Raw genomic sequence first — 22,723 nt, 5'->3', positions numbered from 1 at the left:
GGCCTACAGCAACATTAAAGGAACTGCACGAATATCTGGCAAGTAGTGGCTGTGTGGTCATGTGACAACAATCTCCCGTATTCTTCATATGTCTGGGCTATGGGGTAGAGTGGCAAGACGGAAGACTTTTCCTACGAAGAAAAACATCCAAGCCCGGCTAAATTTTGCAAGGCAGTGCTGGAAAATAATGGTGGACACACAAACTATTGACACTTTGGGCCCAATTTGGACATTGTCACTTAGGGGTGGACTCACTTTTGTTACCAGCTGTTTAGACATTAATGGCTGTGTGTTGAGTTATTTTGAGGGGACAGCAAATTTACATGTTATACCAGCTGTACACTGACTACGTCACATCATAGCAAAGTGTCATTTCTTCAGTGTTGTCACATGAAAAGATAGAATAAAATATCTACAAAAATGTGAGGGGTGTACCCACTTCTGTGAGATTGTGTGTGTATATAATACACTATATTGCCAAAAGTATTGTTCGGCTTGCCTTTACACGCACATGAACTTGAATAGCATCCCAGTCTTAGTCCGTAGGGTTCAATATTGAGTTGGCCCCGCCCTTTGCAGCTATAACAGCTTCAACTCTTCTGGGAAGGCCGTCCACAAGGTTTAGGAGGGTGTCTATGGGAAGGTTTGACCATTCTTCCAGAAGCACATTTGTGAGGTCAGGCACTGATGTCAGACGGGAAGGCCTGGATCACAGTCTCCACTCTAATTCATCCCAAAGGTGTTCTATTGAGTTGAGGTCAGGACTCTGTGCAGGCCAGTCAAGTTCCTCCACCCCAAACTGGCTCATCCATGTCTTTATGGACCTTGCTTTGTGCACTGGTGCGCAGTCATGTTGGAACAAGAAGGTGCCATTCGCAAACTGTTCCCACAAAGTTGGGAGAATGAAATTGTCCAAAATGTCTTGGTATGCTGATGCCTTAAGAGTTCCCTTCACTGTAACTAAGCGGCCAAGCCCTGCAAAACAACCCCACACCATAATCCTCCCTCCATCAAACTTTACACTTGGCACAATACAGTCAGGCAAGTTCCAGTTAAGTTCCTCCACTCCAAGCTCGCTCATCCATGTCCAGTGGTGGCATACTTTACACCACTGCATCCAACGCTTTGCATTGCACTTGGTGATGTGAGGCTTGGATGCAGCTGCTCAGCCATGGAAACCCATTCCGTGAAGCTCTCTACGCACTGTTGTGCTAATCTGAAGGCCACACCAAATTTGGAGGTCATTAGCTATTGACTCTGCAGACAGTTGGTGACTTCTGCGCACTGTGCGCTTCAGCATGCGCTGACCCCGCTCTGTCATTTTTCGTGGCCTACCATTTGGTGGCTGAGTTACTGTTGTTCCCAGTTTCTTCAACTTTGCTATAATCCCACTAACAGTTGAGCGTGGAATATTTAGTAGCCAGGAAATGTCACGGATGGACTTATTACACAGGTGACAACCTATCACGGGACCACGCTTGGAGTCACTGAGCTCCTGAGAGCGACCCATTCTTTCACCAATGTTTGTAGAAGCAGTCTGCATGCCTAGGGGCTTGATTTTATACACCTGTGTCCATGGAGGTGATTGGAACACCTGAATCCAGTGATTTGGAGGGAAAGCCCAATACTTTTGGCAATATAGTGTAAGTTAAGCAAAAACAATTGGGGGTTTAGTTGTAAGAGACCCTTGTGGTTGGGGCAAAGACACAAACAACTGATGGATAAGCTGACAACTGGAGCTTCTTAGTCCACTGGTGCACAACTGTACCTGAAATACCACTTTTTGGGTGCAGATGGCCCTTGCCATGGCCTTGGCAGTGTATCCAGGCAAATCATGGGTTAATGTTTTAGAGTTCTCCAAAAATAAAACTGGCAATACAAGAACACTGTGTAAAATGGAAGAGATTTAAACCTCCCAGCAATTTACTGTCCAGTGATGAATGTACGTACAGAGCGGCAGGGTGTAAACAGCAGCTTTGCCGTTGTGTTGATTGAATCGTAGTAAGTCGCGTCTCTAGATGGCTTTAACATGACGGCAGAGACCATGGAGAGACATGGCTGTAGAGTCGAAGCTTGAGGGGAGTGCGGAGCCACTAATGGAGGCACTTAGTTCTCAGTGTCTGAGGCTTAGATGGAAGCATTTACTACCTACTCCCATAGGCGTAGTGTGAAGATCTCAGCAGGTACAACACACATTCCCATCTACATCGGCTTTGGTAGAGAAATCTTCAAACTGCTCCATTACCCGGCAGTACCTGACCCACTTACTCCCATATCTCCTACTTCTCGCTGATTTTTTGAGGACAATAAATGCTTAAAATGCTCTGCAAGCAAAGAATGCCTGCATGGCTTAAGATGAAAGGAATATGTTTTCGATGCTTCTTAAAAACAGAAAAGTTAAAACTGAACTGCAGACACAAAAACCTTTTATTTAAATATATTATTCCTCTGGAGCCATAAAGGATTTAGCCACTTAATTACTGGGTACTTTCACCCCCTTCTTGCCCAGGCCATTTTTCAGCTGTCACACTTTGAATGAAATTTGCGTGGTCATGCGATACTGTAACCACATGAAATTGTTTTTTCTTTTCCACACGGATACAGCTTTCTTTTGGTGGTATTTAAAGTGGAACTACGCTATATCTGAGCACCACGAATAAAAAATGATATTTAATTTTTAATATTCAAAGCAAACTCACCCATCTCTTCATGTCTCCACGCTTTATTTTGCTGAGAAATCATTTTGAAAAACACCCCCTGGTATTTCTAGGAAGGGGACCATCTTGAGTAAGGGCAGATGATTCATGTATCATTTACTTCCTGGACTCCATCTTCCCTTAGCTCGGACATAGGCTGAGCTGAAAACCCTCCCTCCCCTCCTGAAGACTGCTGGGATGTATGACATCATTTGCCTAGACATGGAAACCAGGATGTAACTGAAGAAATGTATAAAAAAAAGTTTAAAACAGATAAATATGATATACTGTATTTTTCGCTCCATAAGACGCACCTAGGTTTTAGAGAAGAAAAACAAGAAAAAAAATATTCTGAACCAATGGACTGCAGACACAGTACAGGGGATGACCAGAGACTGCAGACATAGTACAGGGGATGACCAGAGACTGCAGACACAGTACAGGAGATGACCAGAGACTGCAGACATAGTACAGGGGATGACCAGAGACTGCAGACATAGTACAGGAGATGACCAGAGACTGCAGACATAGTACAGGGAATGACCAGAGACTGCGGACATAGTACAGGAGATGACCAGAGACTGCAGACATAGTACAGGGAATGACCAGAGACTGCAGACACAGTACAGGGAATGACCAGAGACTGCAGACACAGTACAGGGGATGACCAGAGACTGCGGACACGGTACAGGAGATGACCAGAGACTGCGGACACGGTACAGGAGATGACCAGAGACTGCGGACACGGTACAGGAGATGACCAGAGACTGCGGACACAGTACAGGAGATGACCAGAGACTGCGGACACAGTACAGGGAATGACCAGAGACTGCGGACACAGTACAGGGAATGACCAGAGACTGTGGACATAGTATAGAAGACCGGAGACTGCAGACAGTAAAGGAGATTACCAGAGACTGCGGACCTTTGGTGAGGGAGGGGGAATGGGTACCTAAATTTGACAGGTACCCGCTCCCACTTCCGCGGAGTTGTTCTTCCCTCTTCTTCCCGTGGCGGCTTCTGTGACAGCCAGGTGCGCATGCGCGAGAAGCGCTGCGCTTTGTGAATGGCCCGGAGCCTTCTGGGACCTGTCATGTGTCCCAGAAGACACTGGACCATTCACAAAGCGCGGCGCTTCTTGCGCATGCGCAGTGGGCACCCGGCTGTCACAGAAGCCGCCGCGGGAAGACTGCAGCGCTGGAGCGAAGAACAGGTAAGGTCCTGCAGGAGAGAAGAGCTGAGCGGCCGGCCTGATATTCTGACATGGTGGCGGCAGAAATACCGGACCGGCCGCTTTACATTCACTCCATAAGACGCACTGACATTTTCCCCCCTTTTTTGGGGGGAAAAAAGTGCATCTTATGGAGCGAAAAATACGGTACTTTCCCACCTATTTACTAATGTTGGCAGCATAAGGATTAAAAATAGTCCATGTTGATTAAGAGTGAAGGTCCACCTTAAGCACCACTGTCTTCGTACATTTAGGCCAAAATGTATTCTGCCACATTTCTTTGGTGAAAATGACCAAAATCTGTGTTTATTATTTAGTCTGTAGAAACCAATTGTTATCGATCAATCCTGATGTAAAACTGCCTCATTTCAGTCTCATTTCTGGAGGCCCTAAAATGCCAGGATCGTGCATACTGTATAACCCCCAAATGATCCCTTTTTGGAAAGAAGACTGCCCAAAGATATTTAGTAAGAGGCATGGCGAGTTTTTTGTCATCATTTTTTGTCAAATTTTGAAAAAAATTAAGCAACTCTGAGGAAGTGGTCAGGATTTTTTTTTCTACACGTCATGATGGCTTTTATCAGTGAATTTCACTGATGTAAGCAACCATTTTTACTGAAGGAAATTGATTAATTCAGTTTGTATTATTGTGGTTAGCTGTGATTGGCCACAGCTAACCACATGGTACAGATGGGCTGTGATTGGCCTTGTCTGTACCATGTGATCAATGTAACCAGTCACAGCTAGCAACACAATTGTACACAATGAAGGCCCTCTGATGCCCCTTGTACCAAATTGTAATGTAACTCTGTCTGCCTTCATTTTGTAAAGTGGTCACAGCGATCACATAGTACCGGCAACAGCCCCGTACAGTGACAGATCGTGCCCACACACAGCTGTGGGCGAGGTTTGTTCTGGGAGGGCGTCATATGACATCCACCCGGAACAACAAAAGTCCCACCGGGCCATCATTTTACATTAGGCCGGTCAGGAAGTGGTTAATAAAGTGCAGCACTCCTAAATACATCATCCCCGTATCCAAACAAATTAATAAAACCCATTACATAACTTCAAGTGATAAAAGTGTGCACAAGCCATATAATATTAGTAGTAGTAACCACACATATACATAAATAATGTTCGAGCACACATGTAGTAGATCACTAATGGAGCAAATTGAATGTGGTTCAAAAGTCACTTATAACGTATCAATCAGTCCAATGTTTCTTCTTTTCATCTCCAGTGCAATCTTCCCACAACTACCAACACAGTAAAACACTTTCCGCAATTGTGCCTTTTGGGTGTGCTCCCACCTGTTCGACCTTCTAAATTACTGGAAATTACATGAGCCATATACCCCACAGGGGTTAATCCTCTCTCCTTTAAGGCTTTCTCCAGATAGAGCTGGCCAGAACCAACTCTTGAGGGAGTCTATTCCACATTTTCACAGCTCTCACTGTGAAGAAACCTTTCTGTGTTTGGAGATTAAATTTCTTTTCCTCCAGATGTAAAGAGTGCCCCCTTGTCCTCTGTGATGACCTCAGGGTGAATAGCTCTACACCGAGTTCACTATATGAACCACTGATGTATTTATACATGGAGATCATATCCCCCCCTTATGTATTATACATGGTGATCATATCCCCCTTATGTATTATACATGGAGATCATATCCCCCCTTATGTATTATACATGGTGATCATATCCCCCCCTTATGTATTATACATGTTGATCATATCCTCCCCTTATGTATTATACATGTTGATAATATCCCCCCTTATGTATTATACATGGAGATCATATCCCCCCTTATGTATTATACATGGTGATCATATCCCCCCTTATGTATTATACATGGTGATCATATCCCCCCTTATGTATTATACATGGAGATCATATCCCCCTTATGTATTATACATGGAGATCATACCCCCCCTTATGTATTATACATGGAGATCATATCCCCCTTATGTATTATACATGGAGATCATATCCCCCCTTATGTATTATACATGGTGATCATATCCCCCCTTATGTATTATACATGGAGATCATATCCCCCCTTATGTATTATACATGGTGATCATATCCCCCCCTTATGTATTATACATGGTGATCATATCCCCCCCTTATGTATTATACATGTTGATCATATCCTCCCCTTATGTATTATACATGTTGATAATATCCCCCCTTATGTATTATACATGGAGATCATATCCCCCCTTATGTATTATACATGGAGATCATATCCCCCTTATGTATTATACATGGAGATCATATCCCCCCTTATGTATTATACATGGAGATCATATCCCCCCTTATGTATTATACATGGAGATCATATCCCCCCTTATGTATTATACATGGAGATCATATCCCCCCTTATGTATTATACATGGTGATCATATCCTCCTTTTGTATTATACATGGTGATCATATCCCCCTTATGTATTATACATGGTGATCATATCCCCCTTATGTATTATACATGGAGATCATATCCCCCTTATGTATTATACATGGAGATCATATCCCCCTTATGTATTATACATGGTGATCATATTCCCCCTTATGTATTATACATGGAGATCATATCCCCCCTTATGTATTATACATGGTGATCATATTCCCCCTTATGTATTATACATGGTGATCATATCCCCCTTATGTATTATACATGGAGATCATATCCCCCTTATGTATTATACATGGAGATCATATCCCCCTTATGTATTATACATGGAGATCATATCCCCCCTTATGTATTATACATGGTGATCATATCCCCCTTATGTATTATACATGGAGATCATATCCCCCTTTTGTATTATACATGGAGATCATATCCCCCTTATGTATTATACATGAAGATCATATCCCCCTTATGTATTATACATGGTGATCATATCCCCCCTTATGTATTATACATGGAGATCATATCCTCCTTTTGTATTATACATGGAGATCATATCCCCCTTATGTATTATACATGGAGATCATATCCCCCCTTATGTATTATACATGGTGATCATATTCCCCCTTATGTATTATACATGGTGATCATATCCCCCTTATGTATTATACATGGAGATCATATCCCCCTTATGTATTATACATGGTGATCATATTCCCCCTTATGTATTATACATGGAGATCATATCCCCCCATATGTATTATACATGGTGATCATATCTCCCCTTATGTATTATACATGGAGATCATAACCCCCATTAATCTCCTCTTCTCAAGAGAGAATAAATTCAGTTCCTCTAGTCTTTCCTCATAGCTGGTCTCCTCCATGCCTCTTATCAGTTTGGTTGCCCTTCTCTGTACTTTCTTCAGTTCCCCAATGTTCACTTTGTGAATTGGTGCCCAAAACTGAACTGTACCTATCTTCAAAGCCAGTTCCATAAAGGTGTGCATTGACGAGTTTGGTACAGAGAAACTCTAATGAACCCTGATCTTTTTTTTTTTTTTATAAATATTTATTAGTTTTCAATCCATATACAAGTCATTTCAACATATATTAAAATATTTATCAAAAACATATTTTCTCCTTATAAAATTTATTCCTATATATGACTTTCTTTTCATACCATCCCCCCCACCCAAACACCCGCCCCTCCTTCTCCCCGTCCCCTCCCTTCCCTCCCTCACCTTCCCACGCTCTATATTCTCTCTTCTCTCATTTACTCCATATTATTCTGTTATTCCTAAATCCAATTCTAAACCGACTACCCGGGACCTTATCTCTTCACCTTTTTCGCCATTTCTTTATATTCTCCCCATTCTTTCCATATTTTATTGTACATCTCCAGCTTATCCTCGTGCGTATAATACAATCTTTCTGTCCCAGAAATCTGGTTTACTCTACCCATCCAGTCTTCTTCAGTTGGCTCCTCTCTTTTCTTCCAGTACCTGGGTATCAAGCTCTTTGCTGCGGTTAAGTAATACTATATCCCTGACCTTTTATATACTTTCACTGGGAGTTCTGAGATATGGAGGAGGCATAATTCTGGGTCTAATCCTATATTGATTTTAGTAATCTTCCCTATCAAGTAAACTATCCTTCGCCAGAACACCTGTATTTCTGGACACTCCCACCACATATGATACCACGTGCCCACCTCTCCACAATCTCTCCAACACATCTGTGAAATTTCCGTATTCATCTTGTGCTCCAGGTAAGGGGTAATGTGCCATCTATTCAAACACTTATAATTTATTTCCACTTCTCTCATACTAATAGTTTCGTGAATTAATGTGAACATCTTCTTCTTCTCCTCCTCCTCTATTTTTCTTTCCATATCTCTTTCCCACTTCTCTATGTGCATTAATTTTGTGTCTGTGTCAAATTCCATTAATATCTTGTGTATTTTTGCCGTTCCGTGTCTACCATTTCCCCGTAACTCAAAAATTCTCTCGAATGGATTCCAGTCTTTTCTAGTCCTTAAAAGTTCTTCAGTTGGTAATATCTTAATCTATCCATCTTATTAAAGACTTCACCCTTTCTTTCCTCCATTTCCTTATATGACCCAATTTCCTCTCCTACCATTATATCTCTCAATTGCGCCTCCTGTTTTATAATCCATTTCCCTGCTATGCTATCTTTACCCGGGGTGAAATATTTTGTGTTCCTAAGTGGTATTAGTTGTGAATTAAAAACCCACCCCTTTTGTCTATGTAATAAATCCCATTCTTTTAAAACAATAAGAGTGTACGTGCTTGTGCTCTCCTCTAATTCTCTGTATTGTGCAGGCACCCAGATACTATTACTCAAACTTATTCCACTCAGTGTTTTCTCAATTTTGACCCAACTTTTCTCCAGATTATGAATCTGGTCGAAAATTCTTGCGATAATCCCTTCTTTGTAATATCTCCTAAAATCTGGTACCCCCAGTCCTCCTCTTTCTTTACTTCTAGTCAACGTTTCATACCCTATTCTAGGCTTTTTATTCCTCCATATACATTTTATTATCATTTTCCTCAGTTCTTTAAAATATGCCTCTGGGAGTTTGATTGGGATCATTTGAAATTTATATAATACTTTGGGGACAATTACCATCTTTATCAAGTTTATACGACCTATCCACGATGGATTTCCATTTCCCACTCTCCTCAACTCCTCCTTAATTTCATTTAATAACATTATATAATTGGCTTTATAAAGGTTTTTATTTGAAGTTGATAGTTTTATTCCCAGATATTTTAATTCTTTGTCTCTCCAAAGGAAAGGGAATTCCTCTTGTAGTCTTTCTTTTTCACTGTTTTTGAGATTTATGTTTAAGATTTCGGTCTTTGTCGGGTTAATTTTCAGATTCGACGGGTCTCCGTACTCCCTCAATGCTTTCATTAAATTTGGAAGTGATGTTCTAGGGTTTCCAACATAAAACATCAGGTCGTCCGCATAGGCCACTACCTTGTGTTCTCTATCACCTATCTTTATTCCTTTTATGTCTATGTTCTTTCTAATCATGGACAGTAAGGGCTCCAGTGAAAACACGTATAGCAGTGGGGACAATGGGCATCCCTGTCCTGTACCATTTGACATCTTAAAGTACTCTGATCTTCCTCCATTTACCATTATGGTAGCGGTAGGCCCTCTGTACAACTCTCAAATCCACCCTCTCATTCTATCTCCCACTCCCAACGCTTCCAGAGTGTCCATCATAAAACCCCAACTCACTCTGTCGAATGCCTTCTCAGCATCTATCGACATCAGTATCATTGGGGTTTTCCCTTTTTTGCCCTCCTGTATAAGCAACAGTGATCTCAGAGCATTATCTCTACCCTTTCTTCCCGAGACAAACCCCACCTGGTCTCCATGTACCCACTCCGGCATCAGCTCTTTCAGTCTATTTGCCAGAACCTTTGCATATATTTTAGTGTCTACATTCAGCAGCGCTATGGGACGATAACTCGCACATTGTGAGGGATCTTTATCTTCTTTCTGTATCAATACTATATTCGCCTGTAAAGACTCTCCCCTTATCTTCATCCCGTTCCCCAAGGCGTTCATATAAATCTTCATTTTGGGAATTAAAAGCTCTTTTTATTTTTTATAGTATTTGGCCGTATATCCATCCGGACCTGGGCTTTTCCCTCCCGCCATGCTTTCTAATGCTAATTTTATTTCCTCTGGGGTTATTTCTGCCTCTAGAGAGTTCAGTTGTGTTTCTCTTAATTTCGGTAGGCTTGCCTCCTCTAGGTATATCTTTCTTTTCTCTCTATTTACTGTTTCCGTTTTCCTAAACGTATCCTGAGGTATGATATTATACAACTCATTATAATACTCTTTAAATATTCTAGCAATATCCTTGGTTGAGTGTACAAATTCCCCCTTGGGGTTTTTTATTTTCTCCATATAATTTCTATTTTTCTTCTTTCTTAAAGTTCTCATTAAATACTTTCCCGGCCTATCTCCCCATCTCTACCTTTCACTTGTTATTTTATTAAAGACTCTTCTTTTTTCCTCCTCCATTACATTCTCTAATTCTTCTTTCTTCTTTATTAACCTCTGCATTATCTCCTTAGTTCTTTCCCTTTTATGCACCTGTTCAAGATCATATATTTCATTTAATAATCTATTTATCTTTTCTCTCCTTTCTTTTTCTTTTTTGCCCCCATTGCAATAAGTAGACCTCTGATGTAAGCTTTATGTGCTTCCCACACCGTTGCAACCGACACTTCCTCTGTTTCATTCTCATCAAAAAACCATTCAATTTCTCTCTCAATTCTTTGACCAATCTCTTCCTCCATGAGAAGTGCCTCATTCAACCGCCATACATAACCTTCTCTCCCTTCTCTACCCCATCTTAACTTCATAGCAACTGGGGCATGATCCGACAGGGTGCTTCCTTCAATTTTTACTTCTACCACCCACTTTATCACTCGATGTTCTACTAATATGTAATCTAGTCTAGAATAAGTCTCATGAACGTGCGAAAAGAAAGTATAATCTCTCTCCTTCATATTCCTAATTCTCCAGATGTCCACCAACTGACACTCATGCATCGATTTCTTTAACATGCTCAAGGATTTGCTTTCCTCCTTCCTCACAGATGAAGTGGTATCTATCCGTGGGTCCATACAGATGTTAAAGTCTCCCGCTACTATCATACACCCACTTTTAAAATCCATCAATCTCTTCAGCACTTCTCTCATAAACCTCTCTGGTCTCTTATTTGGACTGTATATATTTGCTATTGTACACTCAATTCCCTGTAGTTTACCTCTCAAAATTAAAAACCTCCCCTCCGGATCCGTTAATCTCTCTTCCACCTCGAACCTTATATTCTTTGCGAAGCCTATAGCAACTCCTTTTGCTCTTTTAGTTGGTGAATCCGCATAGAACCATGTTGGAAAATGTCTAGTCTTCAGTCTAACCTTCGACTCTATCTCTAGATGTGTTTCCTGCAAAAATACCACTGAGGATTTTCTATGTTGAAGTTCTTTAAATAACCTGAATCTCTTTCCTGGGCAGCTTAACCCTTTTACATTATAGGTTATATATTGGATTTCTTCCATCTTACTCTTTTCCTACCATCTCCCTCTTCCTCCTTCCCTTCCTCTTTCTTATTCCTATAGAGCGTTTTTATCCCTCTACCCTTTTCTCTCTCCCTCCCCCCCTCTCCCAATACTCCCCCCATTCCCTTTCCTCTCCCCCCCTCCCTCCCCCTCCCACCCCACCTCTCCCCCCCTCCCTCCCCCCTCTTTTTAGGCCTTTACTTTGCCTAACCGTCATTTGTGGAAGTAGCATCCACCTTTGACTTAAACCTTAGGGCTTCACTCTTCCCATGGACAGCCTCCCCTTCATCCGGATCCCCCCCTTGACCCCCTCTCTACTCATCTTTCTATAGGAGGAAACAGGAGTCAAACTGGAGGGACAAGGGAGAGAGAAAAAAAAAACACACCTCTCTCCCCTTCACTCTCCCTCCCCGCCCCTCCCCCTCTCCCCCATCCGTCTTCACCCCTCCCCTCCTTCTGCTCTTTCTTCCCCAGATTCTTCTTCCCATCCCTTTATTTCAATTTTCTGCATTTCAAGTCTATTGCAAAAATTCCTCAAGTCCTCTGGGAACCTCAAATGGGCTGTTATTCCATTTTTCCATCCTATTAAACACTCCGGAACTCCCCATCTATATGGCACCTTCTGTTTTTTCATCTGCTCCAGCAAAGGCCTCAGAGCTCTCCTCCTCCGGAGAGTCTCTGATGACAAGTCCGCATATATTTGAATATCCATTTCTCCATACTTTATTTCTGGTTTTCTCTTAGTGTTCCTCCAGATTTTTTCCCTTTGTTGTAATTCATAAAATTTTACCAGTATGTCTCTCGGCCTGTCTTTCTCATGACTCCCCTGGAGTTTCCCGTTTCTAGAGATTCCTTCTATATTAGTCCTTTCGATTTCAGAGTTTCCCATTATAAAGTTCAGTATTTTGCAAACCATCTCTTCTAGTATTTCTCCTTTCAAACTTTCCGGTACCCCTCTTATCCTTATATTTCTCCTTCTTTCTCTATTTTCTTGAATTTTCACCTTATACTGCAATTTTTCCTGAGCTTTTTCCATATTCATTATCTTCTTCTCTAATTCGGAAATAATCTGGGTCTGGCTTTTAACTTTCTGCTCCGTTTCTTCCACTCTTAACAACAACTGCCTCAGATCATTCTGAATTTTTACCATTTCTTGCTTTATTGTTCTCTCCAGGTCTTTGAACATTTCTGTCATCTCTCTTTTATTTGGGATTTGTAGTTCTTTTTCTGTCTCTGATATTTGTTGATTACTGATATCCAATTCCATTGACTGTTTAGGACTATTTTGCATGCTTAAATCAGACTCTCCTTTGTCTTCTCTGCTCTGGGTCCTTTCTGGGGTCACATTTCCCTGGGATGTGTACTTTTTAATTGTCCCTGTTTGTGTCCCTTTAGGCCCGGATCCCTTTGCACTTTTATTTTTCATTTCTTCTGTAACCTTTATTTTCTCTTATAAACTTATACTTTGCAAAACGAAGAAATTAATAAGGTATAGAAATAGAGTTCCCAGCTTTGTCTTCCCACCTTTCTGTATGCCTTTGCCTGCACCTTGCGTTCTTCTCCTTATTTTTTATTCTTGTTCTCTGGGGGTCCCCCCCTTTTCTTTCTCTCCCTGCTTTCCTCCAACTCTATACAATTTTTGTGTTTGGGGCCACCGCCAGACTCACTCACCCCTCCAACACTTCTCGTGAGACGGCTCCAGGCTCCTTCCTCCAATTCCTTCAGCAGGTCCGCTCTCTTCCTCTCAGGGGGACCCTCCAGGACTTTCCTCCATGCTCTTATTCTTTGTCTTTGTTGGGGAGGCTCCCCATCGACCACCTGTTAGGGCTCCCTGGATTGCAGGTCGTCCGACAGAGCGGAATCTCTCCTGCTCCCTGTCAGCCTCCGGCCGGGCGGCCGGCTTTCTTGCCTCCTAGGGGTGCACTGCGCCCAGAGGTCACATGTCCCGGCCGCGCCTCCCTGTCACCCGGCAACCAGGCTCGGCGTCCAGGCTCAGCGTCCCTGTCTCACTCCGCTGGTCTCCGCTCTCAACTCTGGGGAACCGCTCAGCCAGAGGAGCCCGCCCGGTCGAGGTAGGTCTCTACCCTCTAGAGCTCCATCTGCTAGGGGGGAATTTTAGAGTCCAAGGGGGGGTCAGTCGGAAGAGGCCCGTGCGGGAGCTCCTGCCACAAGCTCTCAGCCCCCGCTTAGTCAGGCTCCGCCCACCAGTATCATCGTGCACCGCTATATTGCTCTAATGAACCCTGATCTAAACCCTACTGAACGTCTTTGGAATTAATTAGAATGCCAATTGTGAGCCAGTTCTCAACATATGTACCTGACTGCAATTTTTTTTTTTCTGGCTGAAAGGGCAGAAATTCAAAAAAGACATTCAAATCTTCTGGAAAGTCTTCACAGTAGTGTGAAGGCTATTATAATCCCAAAGGGTGGAACAGCTCCATATTAACAGCCATGGTCTTGGAACAGCAAGTTCAGCAAACTCCTCTAGGGGTGATGCTATATAATTTTTGATCATATAGCATATAAAACACAACTTTACAAGTTTTGAAACTTATAAAAACAAAATGACCAATATCGATTAAACCTTCTCTTTAAAACAAAATTAAACTTGTAGTTTAGGTGTGCTTTATCTAAAGCCCCTGAAAGAAGCAGATGTTTACGGCAGATTGCATTTGCTTTTTGTTTTTAATAACGCGCAGTAATTTCAGTCTGTATTTCAGCTCGGTGCACATGTGGAAATTCAGCCTTGTAGTCTGAGATAGGAAATATTGATTTGTACTGTGCGGTTTGGGCTATCTTAATGGAAATAAGAGCTCTCCACACTGCATGAACCTAGCACAGATGGAGTATTGAGATAGTTACTTCTTTCTCTGCACTGGAGAAAATAAACCTGTTTTATTAAAACTGTGTTCCTTGAATTAGTAGTGCCATTTATTGTGTATCTTCATTATTCTGCCAATATATGAATGCTTGTGTTTTTAGATTAGAACTGCTGTATGTACAGTGTGGAGGCAGAAGTGTCACGGACTGGCTTCATCATAAAAAACAAGATCACTTATAGCTTTGACAAAAATATCCTGCCTTTGATGTATGTGGTTTAATAAGTGAAACTTGTTGAAAATCCCATAAGGAACCCATGGGCATTAAAAATGGAGTTGACTCTTCCCACGTTCCCAGTTTGTGTCTATAACAGTCTCCACATTTCCAGGAAGGCTTTCCACAAGATTTTGGAGTGTGTCTGTTAAAATTTGTGCTCATTCAGCCAAGATAACAATTGTGAGGTTAGAAACTAATGTTGGATGATAAAACCTGGCTCACAATCAGTATTTCAGTTCATCCCAAAGGTGTTCAGTAGAGTTGAGGTACTGATGAATGAGAAGGCCTGGCTCACAATTGACGTTCATAGTCATCCCAAGGATGTTCAGTAGGGTTGAGGTATTGATGTTGTATGAGAAGACCTGGCTCACAATTGGTGTTCAGTGAGGTTGAGGTATTGATAGACAATAAGACCGGGCTCACAGTTTGCATTCCAAGTCATCCCAAAGGTGTTCAGTGGGGTTGAGGTATTAGTGATGGGTCAGAAGTTCTGACTCACATTTGGTGTTCCAATTTATCCCAACGTTGATCAGTAGGGTTGAGTTATTGATGTTTGTTGAGAAGACCTGGCTCACAATTGGTGTTCAGTGAGGTTGAGGTATTGATAGACAATAAGACCGGGCTCACAGTTTGCGTTCCAATCATCCCAAAGGTGTTCAGTGGGGTTGAGGTATTAGTGATGGGTTAGAAGTCCTGACTCACATTTGGTGTTCCAGTTTATCCCAACGTTGGTCAGTAGGGTTGAGTTATTGATGTTCGTTGAGAAGACCTGGCTCACAATTGGTGTTCCAGGTAGTCCCTAAGGTGTTCAGTAGGGTTATAGTATTGATGGATGAAAAGACTTTGCTCACAATTACCGTTCCAACACATCCCAAAGGTGTTCAGTGTAGTTGATGTATTGATGGATGAGAAGGCTGGGTTCATAGTTGGCGTTCCATGTCACCCCAGAAGGTGTTTATTGGGGTTGAGGTATTAATGGATGACAAGACCGGGCTAACAGTTGGCTTTCCAAGTCATCCCAAAGGTGTTCAGTAGGGTTGCGGTATTGATGATGGATGAAAAGACCTGGCTCACAGTTAGCGTTTCAAGACATCCCAAAGGTGTTCAGTGTAGTTGAGGTATTGATGAATGAGAAGACTGGCTTATAATTGGCGTTCCAAGTCATCCCAAAGGTATTCAGCAAGGTTGAGGTATTAGTGATAGGTCAGAAGGCCTGGCTCACATTTGGCTTTCCAATTCATCCCAAAGTTGATCAGTAGGGTTGAGATCATGTGTATGCCACTTGAGTTTCTTCACACCAAACTGGTCAAATCATGTCTGTAGAGATGCTGTAACAGAAAAGGGTCTTCCACAAACTGTTGCTACAAAGAGTCTCACAGTTATCCAGTTGTCTAAAATTACTTTTTGTGATGTAGTATTACTATAGCCATCATTTGAATGTATTTTCAGGAGTGAGTTTAGTCCCATTTATTGGCCAGTACATCTGCAGCTGCTCCCTGCAGATTGGGTTTTTTCTTCCATGGTGAATCTCATGTACAGTACAGCCATGGCCAAAAGTTTTGAGAATGACACAAATATTAATTTTCACAAAAACTGCTGCTTCAGTGTTTTTAGATCTTTTTGTCAGATGTTACTATGGTATACTGAAGTATAATTACAAACATTTCATAAGTGTTAAAGGCTTTTACTGACAATTACATTATGTTTATGCAAAGAATCAATATTTGCAGTGCTGACCCTTCTTTTTCAAAACCCCTACGATTCGCCCTGGCTTGCTGTCAGTCAACTTCTGGGCCACATCTTGACAGCCCATTCTTGTATAATCAATGCTTGGAGCTTGTCAGAATTTGTGGGGGGGTTTTTTGTTTACATGCCTGCCTTTTAGGGGCTGACCACAAGGATGAAGGTCTGGGGAGTTTCCTGGCCAAGGACTGAAAATGTTGATGTTTTGTTCCCCATGCCACTTATCATTTTTGCCTTATGGCAAGGTGCTCCATCATGCTGGAAAAGGCATTTTTCATCACCAAATTGTCCTTGGATGGTTGGGAGAAGTTGCTCTCGGAGGATGCTTTTGTACCATTCTTTATTCATGGCTAAGTTCTTAGCCAAGGGAGTGGGCTTACTCACAATTTGACTGATAACCCCACACATGAATGGGCATGACACAGGACTGATTGTAGTTCTCACCTCTTCTTCTCTGGACAAGGTTTTTTCTGGATGTGCCAAACAATCGGAAAGGGGATTCATGACTTTTCCCCAGTCCTCAGCAGTTCAATCCCTGTACCTTTTTCAGAATATCAGTCTGTCCCTGATGTTTTTCCTGGAGAGAAGTGGCTTCTTTTCTGCCCTTTCTAACACCAGGCCATCCTCCAAAAGTCTTTGCCTCACTGAGTGTGCTGAGGAACTCCTGCCTGCTGCCATTCCTGAGCAAGCTCTGCACTGGTGGCGCCCCGGTCTCGCAGCTGAATCAACGCTAGGAGGCAGTCCTGGAGCTTGCTGGACTTTCTTGGGCACCCTGAAGCCTTCTTCACAGCAATTGAACCTGTCTCCTGAAGTGCTTGATGATCCAATAAATGGTTGATTTAGGTGCAGTCTTAGTAGCAGTAATATCCTTGTCTGTGAATCCCTTTTTGTGCAAAGCAATGATGACTGCACGTGTTTCCTTGCAGGTAACCATGGTTGACAGAGGAAGAACAATGATTTCAAACACCACCCTCCTTTTAAAGCTTCCAGTCTGTTATTCTAACTCAATCAGCATGACAGGGTGATTGCCATCCTTGTCCTCATCAAGATTGACACCTGTACTAACGATAGAATCACTGACATATTGTCAGCTGGTCCTTTTGTGGCAGGGCTGAAATGCAGTGGAAATTATTTTTGGGATTAAGTTCATTTTCATGACAAAGAGGAACTTTGTAATTAATTGCAATTCATCTGATGACTCTTCATAGCATTCTGGGGTATTTGCAAATTGCCATCATAAAAACAGAGGCAGCAGACTTTGTGAAAATTAATATTTTTGTCAGTTTTTTCAAAACTTTTGCCACGGCTACATATATGTCCTACAGTTTTATCCTGCCATGCAGCACATACCCCTTGTGCATGGTTCAGCACCTTCCCTACCTCCCCGCAACCCCTACCCTTTGCAGAATCAAAGTACTGGTAATGACCCATTTTGCTTCAAGTGAAAATAGAAAAAAATGACTGTTGAAGCTCTCCATCCTTAGTCACCATTTGTTCTTCCCCAACCTGATACTTAAACAACCAAGGAGTAGGAACACAATGATCTTGTCATCCTTGTGATTCCAACTTCCCGTAAGCATGCTCACAGGGATAGTACTGTGCAAAGCAGGAACGGCCTAAGTCTCTTAGAGTGATAGGGATTGCATGAATTTAATGCAAAGACAGAACCAGATATTAAAGCTGGCCATACACTATACAAATTTCTGTCCAATTTCTGCCCAATTTCCTTTAGATTTACCTTCAACTATGTAGTGCAAGGTATGTAAATGGAAAGGCTACAGTGAGCGCTCCAAAATGTCAGCAGCTGAACATTCAAGGAAAACACATAAAAAGTCCCAAAATGGATATACAAATATAAAATGCTGTGCTGTGCGATATTGCTCTAGTATAGGTAACAGTAATATAGACATAAAACCAGCTGCACCAGCTCCAGAGAAGGGGGATTATCCACTCCACACATCTCTGCAAGGATATCTCTGGCCTGTGGGATTTCATCTTTACCACACGAGGGCGCTTCATCTCTACATCTTCCAGCTCCTATCCAGTTTCTGACCTGAAAAAGAGGGGAATCTTCAGGATTATTTATACACATGCGTATTACCAATATGCTTCTGGTTAGTGCGCATTTCTATCATTTGCACTGGAGAACAGCGAGCACTATTACAGGACTGCATTTTATCCATCTATGATATAGATTCCACATTTCATGTTTTGGTTTTATGTCTATATTACTGTTACCTATACTAGAGCAATATCGCACAGCTCTGCATTTTATATTTGTATATGTAGTGCAAGGGCTGCCTAATTGGATACAATTAAAAGTTTAGGTTTGACCTCCTATTATATGGTTTTTGGAAAATCTAAAGCAAAATTCTCAAGAAAATTGTATAATGTATGGCCATCCTAATACTAGCAGTATGTAAGGTGACGCAGTTGCATTAATGCGCCATGTTATCGCGTGTTGAGGTGCACTACATTAAGGCAATACATTAGTTTTGAATGGGCTGGCTAGGCACCTTAAAGAACCTTTCACCAGACCATTCATTTCAACATCAATCCTCCTATACTGGTGTACATGAATCTAACCCCTTGACACCGACATAACACAAATATGCGGTCTCACAGAATTGGGCTTTTTTTTTGTGGGGGCCGCATATTTGCCTACCTGTCTTTGTGCTTGGAGCGTGCCATACGGCATGCTCCACGCAGAAAGACCGCGGTGTCGCTGAGAGCACCGGGTCCCGCTCTAACGATCAGGACCCGGGACGCATGATTCCGGGTCACATGATCGCTGTGATATCCTCTGATTGGCTATCACAGTGATCAGTCACTGTACAGCACAGCCCCCTTGCTTTTTTTTTTTCTCTCTCTATGAATGGAGGAGAGAGATACATTGTATCTATCTAACTCCTGACATAGAGGGGCAAAAAAATGTTTGTAAAAAAAAAAAAAAGATAAATATTAAAAAAGAAAGAAAAAATACCTAGATCAAGATTTGATCTGATTCAGTGCCAGGGCACTGAATTACCCTGGCACTGAATTAGATCACACCTTGATCTAGGTAGTTTTTCTTTCTTTTTTTTATTTTTTAATATTTATCTTTTTTTTTTTTTACAAACATTTTTTGGGTCAGGGTCAAAGGTCAGTGTTTGGGTCAAGGTCAGGATTTAAAAAAAATTAGTATTTGTCAATCAGTGTCAGTGTGTTTTAGGTAAAAAACAAAACAAAAACAAAATGCGCACTATTGTTTCTGAGCACTACGGGTACAAAGAAATAACATACACATATATGGTATCGCTGCGATCGTCAAGAGCTGGAGAATGTATATTGGGTTGTTCTTTGGATGGTAGGTTATGGTAGTACCAAGAAACACACCGCTAAAAAAAAAAAAAAAAGCATTTTTTTTTTTTTACTATTTTGGGCCAGTTTTCCTTTGATAATAAAAAAAAATTAGGAGCTATCCATTACCATTTACCACCAAATGAAAGCCCAATCTGTCCTGAAAAAGACAAGGTATAATTCCTCTGGATGTACAAAGTAGTTGTGATGATATGTACGGTTTTACTAACACATGTCAGCATTGCAAAATTGTGCTTAGGCATTTAGATTTGTTTTCCCCTTAGGCATGAAGGGGTTAATGTATTTTAGGCATGTTATTTACCCGTAAAAGTCTCCCTAGTGTAGACATCCAAAACCCCTGAGACTGCTGCAGGGCACCGCCATCTTGGATGTGATTACATCAGACTCAGAGCTGTCACTAAAGTAACACTGTCTAGTAAAGATATAGTTGTCTTTAAAATTTTGACTTTTTTAGGGAACAAGAACAGATCTTGAATTTTTGTCAGGTTCCATGACAACATGTTTTATGCCTCTGCTTTTCAAATTGCTGACTCATTTTTTGTTTTTTTTCCCCCCTCTAGGTGTTGGCACCCGAAACTATTACAGGAAAATCGGCTATGATCTAGAGGGGCCGTACATGGTGAAGAGATTGGACTGAGAGAGGGACAGCTATGAGCATCAATTTCTGCTTATGCCTCTGTATCTAGATATTTCTTTTATTGTTTTCACTTCTCAATATTTCATTGCCTTTTTCAATGAAGACAGAGCCATGTATATTATTTATATTCACATAAACGCACAACCGGTCGATGTTGCTTGTTATTTTTGACTTATGATCCATCTATATCATTTATCTTTTGATTGATTTATACGGAGTGGAGAGTTGCTGGAAATTATTTTCAGTAGTGAAATACAGATGTCATAATTGTGCGTTACTGTAAGAGACCTGAAGTTGGCCTGATAGTGTAACCTCCTGGTGCCCAACCTGTGGTGCTTTTGACACTTAGTGAAGGGCCCTTGGGCTCCAGCATGGGGTGCTGATGACCAAACAACAGCCAGAGGTCTGTGTTTTTCTTGAGTACATGCTTACTTGGGTACAGTGAAGGAACATAAAATGCCATGCCTGTAATTCTATATGGGGGCTGACTTGTAAAAGGGCTCTAATGACAGTGATCTCTAGTAGTCGCTCTTTACATATCCCTGCCACTGACCATATCTTGTACTATGTCTCTAAGCACACCAGTGGTATGTCTGCAAGTTGGAGGTGCTTGTTATCAGGAATGTTTCCAACTCGTCAAAGGACTCATTGAGATATCCGAGCATCTGTTCCCATTTTAAAGCCTAGTACACACGATGAGAAAATTGTATGATAATCTAATCATTAGTACACAGAGTTTGTGCGGAATTATTCGAAGAACGAGGACAAACCTTTTTTTTACAATTTGAATTTATTCAGTACAGTTTTCATCTGAAAATACATGACATCACTCCCAAATATTTTTTTCTGTCCTATGAGAATTTTCAGAACTTTAGTTACCATTTCATTATCGATATGGAACTAGCATGCAAAACAAACGGACCATCATTTGTCTGATATTCTCATCATGTGTGTAAGGGGCTTAAGCCTGTCCATAAGCATGTCAACAAACGTCTGGGTGCTACAAGCATTCCAGCAGAATACTTTTTTTTTGTTTTTTTTTTAATGTGTTGTCTTCCCACACACTACAAATCGTGATACCCTTTGTATCCCTTTTACAATGAATTTTATTATAGACAGCACAGCAACAAAGAAACAGTCAGAGACAAGCTCTTTGACACAAAAAAAAAAGTAGGGTGTACAATTTTGTTGATGAAGGACATAACAAATGCACTGAAATATTGACACGGAGAGAAATGGAGTACAAAAACACAATCTCAAAAGGTAAAAATTATAACCACTTCCTAATATTATAAATGTACAACCAACACCCCACAGCACCAACAACACCTTCACCCCTGAAGACTTAACAATTGATAAACAGAAAGTGCTTTAAATGAATAAAAATTAAAAAGAGAAAGTCCTCTATTAACAACTACACAAAGTCCAGACCCTAAAGTGTTCTCCAAATAAAGGCTAATTTTCATAGCAATCAAAAAACAAGTGTCCAAAGAATTGTAGTTCTTCCAATATATTCCACAGCAATATACCCTCAAAAAAAAAAGAAAAAATCACATAGTGCATTATCCTTTAAATATCATAAATATAGTGACTCAAGTGACATAAAACCAAAACTATTATTTTGTGAAAAAAGTGAATAAAGTGAGAAAAAACGTTGAATCCAAACAGTGAAAAACACTGTGTATGTGAATTGATTTTCAGTGCTCATATTCACACTAACACTTTGACACTTCTAATAGTGGTAAGGAATGCATACCCTTACCAATAATCAAAACCAAAGATGCTTTCAATATCATATATATATGCTGGTGGGAGATGACCCTCTTGTAGAACTCCACAATATCTACATTCTCTTCATAGCGTATCCAGATCCATTAACCACGATACTCCATGTATCCCCATATATCCAACACCATATAAATGTAAACGATATGAGGGACAAAATAGTGTAATACCGCCAACAATGTTAAAATCCAATAAACTTTAATATAGCTGCTCACATTAATAATACTTTAAAATCGCATAAATACTAAGTAGAAACTTGCTACCATCCAAGAAAAACATCCAGAGATCTGAAGATGTACTTTGCCCTTTTCCAAAATGGCGGCCGGTCAACTTCCGGTTCCCGTGTGCGTCTTGATGTCACTTCCATTGACGCGTTTCGTCATCGACTTAATCATAAGGGATCCCTTGAGGGTATATTGCTGTGGAATATATTGGAAGAACTACAATCCTTTGGACACTTGTGTTTTCATTGCTATGAAAATTAGCCTTTATTTGGAGAACACTTTAGGGTCTGGACTTTATTTGTGTAGTTGTTAAGAGGATTTTCATTTTTTATTTTTATTCATTTAAAGCACTTTCTGTTTATCAACAATCTCAAAAGGGATGGAATGAGACCCTATAAGTTGCGTTAACAGCAAATAGTAA

The 22,723-nt window shown here is 41.1% G+C and overlaps 1 protein-coding gene across 1 annotated transcript in view; it reads left to right on the top strand.

The window, feature by feature from the left end:
- Window positions 1-20,445, top strand: part of ELP3 (elongator acetyltransferase complex subunit 3) — a 206,939-nt gene extending 186,494 nt beyond the window's left edge. The window contains exon 15 of the mRNA XM_089688175.1: window positions 20,217-20,445. Within this exon, the coding sequence (XP_089544301.1) occupies window positions 20,217-20,293 (77 nt within the window). The 3' untranslated portion in view covers window positions 20,294-20,445. The remainder of the gene's footprint in view (window positions 1-20,216) is intronic.
- The last annotated feature ends 2,278 nt before the right edge of the window (window positions 20,446-22,723 follow it).

This window comes from Staurois parvus, unplaced genomic scaffold (genome assembly GCF_062004578.1).
Source record: "Staurois parvus isolate SC_StPar_1 unplaced genomic scaffold, SC_StPar_1.0 ptg000448l, whole genome shotgun sequence".
Lineage (NCBI taxonomy): Eukaryota > Metazoa > Chordata > Amphibia > Anura > Ranidae > Staurois > Staurois parvus.
This window is presented reverse-complemented; position numbering and strand designations above follow the sequence as displayed.